The 13,709-nt window shown below is 40.9% G+C and overlaps 1 protein-coding gene across 11 annotated transcripts in view; it reads left to right on the plus strand.

The window, feature by feature from the left end:
* Window positions 1-13,709, plus strand: part of TANC2 (tetratricopeptide repeat, ankyrin repeat and coiled-coil containing 2) — an 806,911-nt gene that overhangs the window by 463,628 nt on the left and 329,574 nt on the right. For 8 of the 11 annotated variants that reach the window (XM_059726841.1, XM_019500742.2, XM_059726842.1 and 5 more), the window contains one exon: window positions 12,540-12,650. The exons of the other annotated variants lie outside the window; for them this stretch is intronic. In XM_059726841.1, the coding sequence (XP_059582824.1) occupies window positions 12,540-12,650 (111 nt within the window). The remainder of the gene's footprint in view (window positions 1-12,539; window positions 12,651-13,709) is intronic. 11 annotated transcript variants of the gene reach the window in all.

Consider the following 13,709-nt stretch of genomic DNA (forward strand, 5'->3'; position numbering starts at 1 on the left):
TCATTTTAAATTATAGAAACATTTCTTGTCTCCTTCTTATTTTTTAATAGAATGGACTCCTGGAATTTAACCCAAACAGAACCAAAATTAATCCTAATACTCAACGTAAAAATACAAAAAATATGGACTGTAGTGTAACTCTTTATTTTCATAATCTTTTAATGACTGATTTGAGTGCATTTACAGCAGGGGTTTTCAACCTTTTTTGGGTCACTGTACCCCCAGCAGCTGGTTGAGAAGGTAGAAGTCCTCTAGCGGCCAGATGAGCTGGGGGGGTGGTTCCCCAGTGGCCAATTGGCGACCGGGGGGGGGAAGGTCCCCCAGGAGCTGATTGGTGACCGGGGGGGTCCCAGCATCCAATCAGCGGAAGTGCTGGCAGCAGCACCCACTGTAGATGATTTCTTGAGGTCCCTTTCAGACCTACAATTTTTGTAATGTAGATTTTTTTGAATACTCTAAAGATCTAGGTGATCTCTTGAGGTCCTTTTCGGACCCACATTTTTTGTAACGTGGATTTTTTGAATGCTCTAGAGATCTAGATGATCTCTTGAGGTCCCTTTCAGACCTACATTTTTTTGTAATTCTATTATATAAAAACAATTCTAAAATATTACTGTTCATGTAATATCTGTTACTGTTCATATGTATGGAAGATATAAAACAATCTAGGAATACAATACAGATGCTAGCAAGATTTATTCAGTTTGATAATCTTGATCTCTAAATGATCTCTTGAGGTCCCTTTCAGACCTACACAGAGGCAGGAACAAGTAATTAAGACCATCCCCACAAATTTTTCTCTAACTTACTACTTAAAACAATCTCCGATTAATTTCATAACCTGCCTATGTAGTCTATTCTAGTGTTTCACCATCCTATCAGCTGGAAAGGTGTCCTTAACGTCTATTGTAAATCTTTGCTGCAAATTAAGCTGATTTATTTTTGTCTGTCTCCCTCTGGCCATGGAGAACTATTGATTACTTTCCCTTTTTTGAACTCTTTTACCTACTGGAACAATTCATATGTTCCCTCCTGCTATTTGTACTGCTGTCTCATTTAGTAATGAACCTATACTTCCCTTTGTTTTCTTCCTACTTCTGATACATGCATAGAACCTTTCCCTGTAGCCTTTTCACGTCCCTTGATATTTTAAACTAATTTTGAATCTTAACCTTTTTGATTTTACCACCATATGCTTTGCTATTCCTTTTTACACATCCTTAGTTAGCTACCTGTGTTTCCAGTTTTGTATGAGTACTTTTTTGATTTTCATGTCATTAAAAAGCTCCTGATATATCCATAATAATCTCTTATTATGCTTCCTGTCTTTCCTTTGCAGTGGGATAATTTGCCATTGTGCATTTAATTTAGTCTCTTTCAGTAACTGCCAGTTCTTCTACACTCCTTCATTTAAAAAAATGTAGGTCTGAAAGGGACCTCAGGAGATCATCTAGATCTCTAGATGATCTCTTGAGGTTCCTTTCAGACTTACATTTTTTTATAATTCTATTATATAAAAACAATGCTAAAATATTACTGTTCATGTAATATCTATTTACTGTTTATATGTATGGAAGATATAAAGCAATCAAGAAATACAATACAGATGTTAGCATGATTTATTCAGTTTGATAATGTAATTTATATGAAATTCATAGGACTGACAAAGAATGGAAGAGCGAGCCAGGGAACACTTCGACAAACCATAGCACAGCACTTGTAAATCATAAAGGCATATGGTCATGAAATGTACCCAAACAGTCCACCTTAGGGTGATATTCTGTTCCCTTTCTGGTCATCTGTGGGCCATTTTTGGCACTTATACACACATAGATGATTATATAGGCACACAGACTTAGACATGTGCACTAGCTCTAACCACCACACCAAAAGTCAGGCATTATCCAGGCCCTTTTCTGGCACTTTTCTTAAAGCTGTCCTCCTCCTCTAGGCCCCCCAGTCACCTGCACAACGATCTAGCCAACTACGCATTATCCAGGTCCTTGTCTGATGCTTCTTTTGTACTGAGCCACAGGCCCTTGAACCTAACAGAAACCTGTATCCATTATTTTCCAGTTTCTGTTAGGTTCAAGGGACTGTGGCTCAGTTCAAAAGGAGCATCAGACAAGGACCTGGATAATCCCTGGTTGGCTAGAGCATTATTCAGGTTCAAACACCCACTGGGTGAGTGGGGGTCCTCAAATTCATGTAGTCTGCTTCCCAGGTGAGTGTCCTAGACACTCAGCAGGGGGTGGGGGCAAAAAAGGAGAAGACCTTTTTGTTCCTGAATTCAAGTCCTTCTGCATGTCCAGAACAGATGTATGTGTGCAGCAAGTGCACAGCCTACTCTGCATGTGTATGCAGTGAGCTGTGTCCTCAGACTGTGCAGCTAAGAATAGAATTTCTAAACCAAAAATACGAATTATATCATTAAGTCCCATAAGTTTTTGGGAGAGGGGGATAGTTCTCCTTTACGATTTTGTAATTAAATTACTCAGTAATTTTGATTGCTGACCAAGAATGTCAAGGATGGCCATGACAAGCATATGGTAAAAATTATCTTGGGAGGCAATTATCAGTAACCATAATTTTAAAAACAAATATTTGTCATCCAATCAAGAAATTTTGTGTAGTACCTTATTTACTCAAATACAAGATGAGGTTCCCCCCTCATCTTATAATCACAAACAAGGAAACCTCATTAAATACATTATCTATCATTAAACTGCTGCCAAAAGCAGCATGGGTTCAGCAATGGAAACCAACTAGGGTGATTAAATGCAGTCAATACTGAGCATGACTATAAAACACTTGGCCCATATTAAGCAAACATACTGATGGGAGCCTTTCCCCCCTTCCTCCCCCCCCTCAATTTTATTAAAAACACACATCACCCTGCACTTAAAAAGCTTCACATAGGGCATCTATACATGTGCTCCAGGGTGGGGGGCACTTTAATTAAAGTGGCTCCAAGAGCTGCTCTAATTAAAGCATCCGCAGCGTCACATTTATTCAGTGTTCTGTGCTTCAAAACAGCAACAGGAGCGCTTGCTTGAACTAAAACTTGTTCGAGCTTTAGTTAAAGTGCTCCCACTGCCGTTTTGAAGTATGGGGATGCTAAATACACATGGCACGTTAATTAGCACACTCCAGCAGACTTGATTAATCAAGACATCTGGCACGTGTATATGTGCCCAAATCGAGCATCCTTGTCTACCAAAGTTTCATATTGCAAAAACAACAACATATCCAAAAACATACAACTACATATATTAAACCCTTAAACAACACGTATTAACTTCCCACAAAAGAACCCTTTACAGCACTCTTTCTTCATATAGAAACCCATGAAAAACTATTCCCTCAGTAACTACCTGAAACTCTCCTCCCCTCTCTATCAGTCCTTTCTGTTGGTTTAGTGAAACAAGTGTGTCCAGTCCTGTTTCCTACCCTTCTTTTCCACCTCATTTTCTCCAATCTTTTCCTTGTACTGATTGATGTAGTATTTCAGTTCATGCAGCCCCAGCTTCAGGTACTTTCTTTCAAGTGAAAGCCAACCCCTTAAAAAGTTGGAGCCTTCTTACTTTCTGTAAACTAGTTTTAAAACATGCTAAGAAAGTCCTTAATAATTTTTCCTCCAGTCACTTTCGTATGAATCCATATAGTACCATCTACCGTGCTAATGACAGGGTTATTTTGGTGATGCTCAGAAAGCAGCGGACCCTTTCCCACATTCCCTTTGCATATGTACACTCCCAAAATACATGTCCCACCATTTCTTCTTCCCTGTACCTCTTCCTTGGGCACCTAGATAAGCTCATCAAGCCCCATTTGTGTTGTACCTCTCTCACAAATAGGATATTTCTTACAACCATCCATGCTAAGTCAGCATGTTTCCCCTTCAGTAGTTTAATTGCCACCACTCCCAACACATTTGCTTGTCCTTCTGTGAAGTTTCACGCCAGCGCTGTAGCAGTGTGAGGGGGACAATTTCAAGGCAAACCTCCAATAATTAGATTCTATACCTGGAAAATTATAACACATTTATAAATTTTCCATATATAAAATCTAATTACTGAAGGGTCATCTTATAACCAGGGTCATCTTCTATTCAAGTAAATGCGGTATATCTTTCAATTAAACAAATGATATTGTCTTAATTATACTTAAAGACAGGGTTCGCTAAACTTTGACCAGTGGCAATCTAGAGATTGCTGCTTTCATATTGTTCTCAACATAAAGTTCTTTGGGGTATTTGTTTAAGTATTTCCACATTTTGGTTGAACTGAGCAAATGCCAAAACCACAGTCTGAAGCATTCTGTTCATAGATGTTAGGTGCTAGAAGGGACCTCGCAGATCATCAGGTCCAGCCCTCCTGCTCTAGGCAGGAAGACAACTGGGGTCAAGTGACCCCAACAAGGTGACTGTCCAGTCTCCTATTAAAAACCTCCAAGGTAGGTGACTGCACCACCTCTGGAGGGAGTTTATTCCACATTTATTTCCCTGACTGCGAATGAGTTCTTCCTGGTATTAAGCCTGAAGCGGCCTTCCAGGAGTTTATATCCATACTGTGGTTCTTATCCTGCACTCATCACCATAGTGTGCACGTGCCTTCCAGTTGTGCATTAAGCCGCATAACATGTCACGCGTTATACATTCTTTAATTCTCTCCTTAGAGGTAAGTGTTTTTGGTGGAATACCGTATATATTTTAGATGAATCTGAGGCACGAACAGATGTTACTTTATTTACTTGATTCCGAGACAAGGTTCCCCCCACCTCCCCAAAGTTTAACAAGGGAGAACAAGCCCCTCACTTTACAATTGTGTACGAGGGAAATGGGGGGCAGGCCTCAGCCCCTACCTGGGGTCAGGGCCATAACTGCAGCAGTTGCCTGTCTCCTCCCCTTGCCACCTCTGCATCCCACTATCTCCCCCATTCAGCCTCTTTTCTCCATTCTCCCCCAACCCCACACACAAACTCTGCTCCTCCACCTGGCCCTCTTCTTCCCTGCTTACTTTTGCCCTATGCTGGCAGGCTCTGCACATGCTGTGGCCTGGGGCACTGAGCAAAGCCCCAGCCTGCCCCACAGCAACAGTACGCAGCCCACACTGATGCTATATGGGCTGGGCTGAGTTGAGCTGGGGCCATGCTCAGTGCCCCAGGCTAGAACAGCAGTGGAGCCTGCTGACTCAGATCAGAAGCTGGTAGGGAGCAGGGGAGCAGAGGCAGCGGAGAAGTGGGAAAAGCAGAAACTGGAGGGGATGTGGAGAGCAGAGGCTGTGAGAGGAAGGGGGACCCCAGGCTGTGAGGGGGTAGGCAGGGAGCAAAGGTAACAGGGGGACTGACACAAACAGGAGGAAATCTGTTTGATGTCCTCACACCCCGTAACTCCCTATTGCCTGTTCCCCTGCAATGGTGGGAAAAAGAATCCCTCCAATAATTAGATGCTATACATGGAAAATTAGAACAAATTTATACATTTTCCATGTAGAGAATCTTATTATTGGGGAGTCATCTTAAATTTTCAGTTAAATTAGATTTGAGTAAGTATGGTACATTTGTCATGCTACATAAATTCTTCTGGCATTACAGAAGTTGAAGGGACAGGCATGCGTACTCTCTGTAGTGCTACAAAAATGGCAGAAATGCTACATAATGCTCATGAATGAAACAGGAACTTCTCTAGAGCACTTTGTTTTGTCGTATCACTAGGGACTACTGTAATTTGGGCTTCAGGGGATTTTAGGGGAAAGCCCCAAATTTATCATTTCCCCCAAAGCCCTAGAAAACTGCAGTTTGGCCAAAAATGGCCTGAACCCATGGGGGAGAGAGAGGGCAAGGAATTTTTTTATTTAAACTTACCTGAAGTGCTCAGAAGAAAGGTAGCAGATCCCTGGAAACATTGTGGAAGCCCCACATGTTTCCAAGGGCAGCCTAGTATAGGCTGAGCCCCAGCAGGTTGTTCAACTCCCCGCTTCAGCAGGGAGTTTAAAAGCCCTGGCCAGAGTGAAGCAGGTAATTACCTCCTGCCCTAGTGGCTGTGAGTATAGTTATGCTGGGTGCCTGCCCCCACAGCTGGGCATGGGGCACTAGATGTCCCTGCTGTAGGGGATTCCCCCCACCTGGAACAGCTATCCAAGCCCCATTTTGTTTTGCTGCCATGTGGGAGCAGGGGGTGGGGAATTTCCCCCTCCCCTTCTGTGCACAGTGGAGCAGAGTGGGGCTCAGGAGACCTGTGCCAGGCAGGGGTAAGCCCCTGTGTGTTCACTTCCTCTTTCTGCTGCCCCCCAAGATCTCTGGGACTTAGTCCAGAATTATAGCAGCAGGACTCTGCAGGGTTTCTCATAACTTCCTCTTCATGCTTCTAGGTGCCTCTGGGATTTGTAGTCCACAGTTGCAGCCAGCAGTAAATTTGAGGGGGGAGGACAGGTTATTTAACCCCCTTCCCTGGCCCCAGACCCCAGCTAAGTTTTGAGCAATTTCCCACCCCCCCCCCCCGGACGATCCAAACAGGGTGCGGAGCCCGCCCCACAGCACTTCCATGGGGAAACTGACATCACGGCATGCCAGGGAAGGGACTGCGGCCAGAATTTCCAGCCATAACAGGTAAAGAAATGGACAGCCCCCAGGCGGGAAGGTGGGCCACACACCAAATGTGGGAGGTGCCGCGGGCTCTTGGCCTGGCTGGTGCCCCACCCCCTCAGCCAGTACCCAGGGGCCATGGCCCCCCCCTCACTACACCACTGGACCAAGCTCACCTGCAGCAAGCACAGCTGTTGGGCCAGCTAAAACAACCTCATCCTAGAAGGGAGGCAACTCCATGGTGAGTGAACTTATTGACAGGCTCCACTTCTTTGGTTGGGGCAGGGGAAAGTAGAGCTCCTCTGGCTGGAGAGCACTCCGCTGAATGCCTTCTCAGGAAGTTCAGAGTTCTCCTCCCCTGCACGTATTTTACACATACACCAAAATTAAATATTTGAGACTCGTGATTTCAGAGTGCTTATTTTAGTAGGTTTCACAGACCATCATTGATACCAAAATTTTAAAAGGAATTTCTGAACTATGACTCAAAACCTTTTGTCTGCTGTTGTCCACATTTACATCTGTGTTAGGATGAGTATCTGGTTTGTCAGGGTTATGGTTCTAGGAATTTACAATTGCAAATCCTTCCTTGTCTTGTCACCAAATCATTCCTTACCTTCTTTTGCCTGATTTTCTTTCTGTCTTTTTTCCCTGAACCAAATAGGAATATGTACTTGAGATATTCAGATATTTGTTGATCCTTTTTATTCAGTAGGGCTAAGTTGACATTTCAATATACATTTGAAGAATGGTATCAATACTTTTTTTTTAACCAGTTCAATACATTTTACTTTGCATACTTTTGAGTCTAAAATGATAGGCAAAAATGAAAGAATTGCTCATAATTTTATGATGCCTAAACTTATGTTTTAGGAAACTGTATATTGTTGAAGTTATATAAAAGTGTGACCTGTATCCAGGTCTTATCAACACTAAACTGCTGTAAGATAATTTGTTTACCATTATTTTAAATAATTGATATTACATCTTGTTTACCAGTTATCAATTCATACACATGATGTGAATAAATGAGAATTGAATTCACAAGTGTGTAAAATTAGTAAAGAAAGGAAATCAGGGAAGAAAGGAAGGGGGCATTAGATATAACTGATTTTAGAGAAAAGCAATCCCTTGTAATGTTACTGAGAGCTGAATTAGCAAGCATTCTTCAGACTAGTACATACCTTTCAGAACTGATTTTTCAAACTTCAATAAGCCAGCCCCTGAAGGTTAAGCAGAATATCATTAAAATTGGCTTCAGCATTTTGATCTAGAGATTTTAGAGCTTCTACCAATATCTTTAAAGGTGTCATTGTAAGAGCACAAGGAACTCCTGATTTTTCTAGTACAGGTAGCACAGAGACGCATACAACTCTGATTTTATAGATGGAAAAACATATTTGTAACTAAAGCCTTTGGCAGTTCCATCACGTACATCAGGACTGTCCAACTTGCAGGCATCTGGGGACCGAATGTCCCATCAGCCACGTGCCATGCAGAAGCCCTCCCCTGCTGCACCATGCTCCCATGCCCCGCTGCACCATGCTCCAGCACCCTCTCCCTCTGCTGTTGCACTGCATGCCCGAGCAGTCATGCCCACCCCAGAATGCTACACTGTGCGGCCCTAAGTTCACACTCAGCTACCTGGGCTGGGATGTGCGGTGCGGCATTCAAGCAAAAGCCAGAAGGGAACCCTGGAGCACCCGCACCACACACGCCACTGGTGTTGCAGCCAGAATTGAAGGAGGGAACAGCAGCCAAGCAGGAGTCCAGGGGCCACAACTGAACCCCACACAGGCCACTTTCAGCTCACAAGCCTCCAGATGGATGGCCCTGATGTATATTTCATCTTAGCAAGTGTCCAGATCACTCTGAATAATGGCAGTTAAGGCCAAGCAAACCAACTGGTGTCACAGCTGCCTGTGTTTAACAAAGCTCTTCTTCTTTGTTCACATTGTTTTTTGTGTCCACTGCCCAAAGGTGAGAGGGATTTTTACCACAGCTCCTCTATGAAGAACCATGGTCAATTAAGATATCTTACGTATGTTCAGTGATATCGCATGCATTCAGTTACAGTTAAGCCTCCTGTCTGTTACTGCCTTTCATCCTTTTGTGTCCTCTGCTTTTCGGTCCATTTTTCCCCATTCACTGCAAAAAAGAGCCAGAGCAACATAAGGCATAAATTTAAGAGCACTTTTAAAGATGCAGAGAGGAAGAAGTTGAATGTAAAACAGTACAAAAACTTTCATATTTTGCCGAATAAATATGGCTCCTATAAGTACCCATTTATGGCTGTTGTAGTCATACATAATGCAGTCCACTTCAAGACATACTGGAAGTGGACACTGGACAGTAGTAATGATCATTATCATGTGCCCTATAACAAGTAAATCATAGAGATGAGATAGCTCAGAAGAATGGGAGTAGGATACAATGCTTTAATTTCTTCTCAATTAATTGAATCTAATTCCTGCTAGTTATGACCCAAAGTGATTATTTTACTGCTATTCATGTTTTCATTGACACAGGTCCTATTAGTGAATAATATTGCCCTCTCACACATGTTAGTAGCATCTCCTGAACAAAGTTTAGGTACTGCCTAACAAAGTTGGCTGCCTACTGTACTTGCTGTGTGGAGAAAGGGAGGATTGCTGGCTGCCTCACCTTCAGTTCAGTTAAATAATTTTTTTTTTTCCAAAATCTTGTTGGTCTAATAAACGATATCATCTCTACTACAAGTTCTGATTGCCTTCACCTTCAGTTCAGCATTTTGCATCAAATTCATTTTCAAAGTAAGAAAGAGGTCATTATTGTGACTGCTCATGTTTACCCATGTTAGCTGAACAAGGTTTGATTGATATTTGATTTAAGATTCAGCTGTCATTGGAGGTAGTGTTCATGTCCTAAATTCAGCATAGACTCAGGTTCTGTTATTGTAGATACTGCTGCACATTATAACATCCTTAGCCCCAGTAAATGTATTCAAACAATTTGGATGCTAAATAAGTGTTCGCATTTTTTAGTGTTCAGTGCCGTGTTGTAATGCAAATGTGACAGCAAGCAAAGGATAACATGCAAATGTTTTGTGTGTTGTATGGAATGTATTATAAAATTTACTTTGATTGAGGAAATGTCCCCAATTCAGGACAGCAGTTAAGTACATGCCTAAATCCCACTGAATCAAAATAGATTTGTATAGTTTATTATCAATGTGCGTTCTCAACTGAAGAAACGGAGATGATTAAAAGAGGATCTAATGTTAAGAAGAAGAGCAAAAATCTAAAGGAAGCATTTTTAAATGCATTCCATGGCACCAAGGACTTTAGATGGATGGCCTTTAGTTTGGAAGTTACATAAGTCTGAAATCTAGATAAATACTGTAATGAAATAGAGACCTTTGGCTTACAGAATGAGAGATAAGAATGGAAAGAGATTCACAACAGTAGAGAGATTTTTTTATATTTGTGTATTTTACTACTACTTTTTAATATGAGATCCAAAATAACCCCTTAAGCCTTGATCTCCTGATCTCCTGTTATCTCAGTGCTTTAATGGAAATGCAGTTATGATCCGCTATTTTTTTTTAGTCTGAGGATGCTATATATTCTGAAATGCAACAATTCCTTTTGCTCAGTTTTACCTCAGTGTAACATTATATCATGGCTCTGAAATTGGTTCGGCCAAAACCATTACAAAGAAAAAGACAAGCTAATATCTGTATGTTGTATTGAAGTCCTTCCAATTTTTATTTGAACAGTAATAAAATAGTGCTAGAAAAATTTGCTTCTTCTAAAGGTATGATATGCCAGATCTTACAGTAAAGATAATGTTGTCAGGCCATTGCCTCAGTCATTCATTTAAGTACGTTTTCCTGCGTAAGTACAATTACTGCTGAAATGTTAGTAAAATTATCTAAGTTACATTTTTAAATGCATCACATTGCACAGTGTGGATTGTGTTGCACAGTGTAACCTTGGAGACCAAGGTGACTGTGGTGTATGTATATCAATATCCCTTAGTGTGTGCTGTGGAAAGTACCAGAATAAAAATGTTACTCAGCAGATCAGCTTCACTGAAACAGATTCTCCCCTAAATTACAGTAGTAGAAATCCCAAGCGTCTTACTCTACAGAGTTGTTCTACAGTTGCACCAGTGATGCAAATGGCAGAATCCAGTCCTCTGGATGTATTCAGTCTGGGAGTTACTCTTATGGGAAGTCACACAAATTTTTACTTGCAGATATCAGATTACTTGCCCACACAGTGGACTCATCTACACATGCACTTTACTGCGAAGTAAACTTATTAGCTGTGAAGCAAAGCGTCACTGTCTACATATGCTATCTGTGTTAGGTTGCATTATTATCTTATGCCGGGATAATTTACTGCGATTAAATGTATGTGTAGATGCCGACCACGGGCATAAATTACACTCGCTAAACCCAGCCAGCTGGCAATCGGACTCCTGCCTGCCACCTAGCCACATGACTCTACACTTTCAGGACCTTTGTGTCCCAGCCAGCCCCTTCACCACCTGATGCTGTCCCTAGAGCCCGAGGCCTGCTCCACCCTGGTTTAAATTGCTGCTGTTCCTGGGTGCACATGTAGATGCTGCACCCAGGAGTAGTTTAGTCTGGCTCAAACTGGTCTGGAGTTTATTGCTTCCAATTAATTGCACATATAGACATACCCAGTAAGTGAACTGCATTTTATTCCTTCTTTTGCATCATCTGCAGAACCACCAACTGATTTGCAGATCCATGGCAAGTCAGTTATAATCCTATTAACATTAGTGAGATTACTATCTGCCAGTAAAGTCATAATTTGACCTGGAGATCCTTCTTACAAGTAGTGCATGTTAGGGTAAGGATGCAGCTTGACTTTCAGGCCCCAGGTTTAATTTTCAGGATTGATAAGTATAAAACAGTCTTTCAAATTATAAAACTTGAGGATGAGCTTCAGAGAGATGTTAGACATGGAACCTATTATACTGCTTTCTTAAAATAATTTTTCAAATTAGACTTGCACCTTAATGAACATGTGAATTCATTCAAATGCAACTTTCATGATCTATTTTGTTCTGAATATTGTCAAACGTAACCCAGTTATCTTTGCCTCTATGAACCACGTTTCTCTAGATTTGTTTTTCATGGCTGCTAAGAATTTGCTGTTTAAAATCTTGGTACTAAAAGTATTCTATAAAATTATGTTTCATTACACACAGATATCCCAGAACCCAGTGCCTTAAGAATGCTGACAGCTCAAATCTATAATTTAATCATTTCTCTTTAGAACCAAAAGTCAGTATTGTTTTGCTATATTTTGCTATATCAGCTCAAGTAGTATTTAAACCCCCAAAACATTTTTGCTTCTTTCTTTTAAATCTCTCCAATCAAATGGGGTTCTAAGACTAAGAAATGAGGTGATTTGTTTCTTTTTTCAACAATTTAATTCAGTCTGATGATTCATATTCAATACTGAATTTTCTAAAGCTGACATTATTGAATGCAAATTATATTTAAAATTGAAACTTCTGTTCAAAGGAAATATATTAATTATCAAACATTTCATATTCAAGATTTCTTAACAATCTTAGCCTTTCTGTAGCTGTTAATCCAGATCTATTTGTTTTCTATAAAAAATATACTTAATGAAGCAGGGAGAAAAAAGAAAGTGTTTAGCTAACTAATACAATGCCTTGATGCTTGACCATTTTAAAGTAAAATGCTCCAGTTTGTTGTAGCTCTTTAACAAGACCCATCTCCTTTGTGAAGAATGCAGATAATTTTTTTCTGTCCCCCCCAAAAAAGAGTAACCTGATATGAGTCTGACAGTGTGTCGTTTAGCTAAGTGTTTCCATCTGTTGCTTGCTGTTCCTTTTACTCATGACCTCTCTTTTTGTTTCTCTTTTCTTCTTTCTTTTTCCTGCTTCCCTCCTCTTTCCTTTCTCTTTAGCCCCCCTGAGGAAGGCAAAGTTTGTTGAGAGCCCTCGAATTCCAGAGTCTGAGCTTGGCTCACCAACACTTACTTCAGCACAGAAACTGGACGTTGATGCATACTGCCCTGGTAAGCATGCATGAAAAGTCTCTGCATTAGATGAGGAAGGCAGGCCATTCCAGCTCAGCAACATTTCCTATGATTTGTATTTTCTTTTTATGAATAACTGCTTGGCCTTTCCCCAGCTGAGTTTTATGGACTTGCAGGTTGAGTGGGAGTTTCTGATACCTATATTTTTTGCCCTTTGTGTGTACAATTCCCCTCCCCCACCAAAAATATATTAAGAAGTTACTATAGAGTTGGTTATAGCTGAATAAAAAATGATCAGATAGGAATGCTGTTTTCTAATGACACATCTTCAGAGATGCTGGAATCAAACATATACTGCTGGTGTATTTCTTCATTTAGTACAATGGCCATACATTCCTGAATATCTGCATGTAAGGGCATTGCATTTTATTTCATAGGTAGCTATCAGTTTATGTATCCCACAGAATTCAAGAACTCTGAAAATGTATGCATCTTGTTACAGGCCTCTGGAGTACAATGATTAAAAGCATAAATAGAACTGAATGATCTCCTAGACTTAACCTTACATTTGTCTGACTTTTTGGGCAGTCAGTTTCAAAATATCTCCAAACGCAGACAGACCACTTGCAGATGTGTGAATTCCATTAAATCTTTATATAGCTGTATCTTGCTGAGAACTCAGTATCATTTCCCAGATTCTTCTGAACTTGGACTAGTTGCTTGGCAACCTCATTAAGGTTAGAAAGCTGTGTCAGAGGTGTTACAGCTAGAGTAGGCTGAAGATCAGTCTTTTGTTAAAGGAGCAAGAAGTGTTTGTTTTCAAATCTTTGCTGAATTCTGCAGGTTCTTCTTCTGACTGTTCAGTAATTTATAAAGCAAAGGGCTGTATTATCCTCATATTCCTGTGCTGTGGTAATAGGGTTCCAAATAGAAATTGGTCATGCATGGGATTTATAGATGTGCTCCAGGAGGGTGGGGGTGGGGAGGGACGCTTTAATTAGCATGGCTCCGAGAGCTGCATTAATTAAAGCTCCCAGAGCATCACATGCATCAGCATCCCCATGCTGAAAAATAGTGGCAGGGGTGTTTTAACTACAG

Source organism: Alligator mississippiensis, chromosome 4, assembly GCF_030867095.1.
Source record: "Alligator mississippiensis isolate rAllMis1 chromosome 4, rAllMis1, whole genome shotgun sequence".
Taxonomy (NCBI): Eukaryota; Metazoa; Chordata; order Crocodylia; family Alligatoridae; genus Alligator; species Alligator mississippiensis.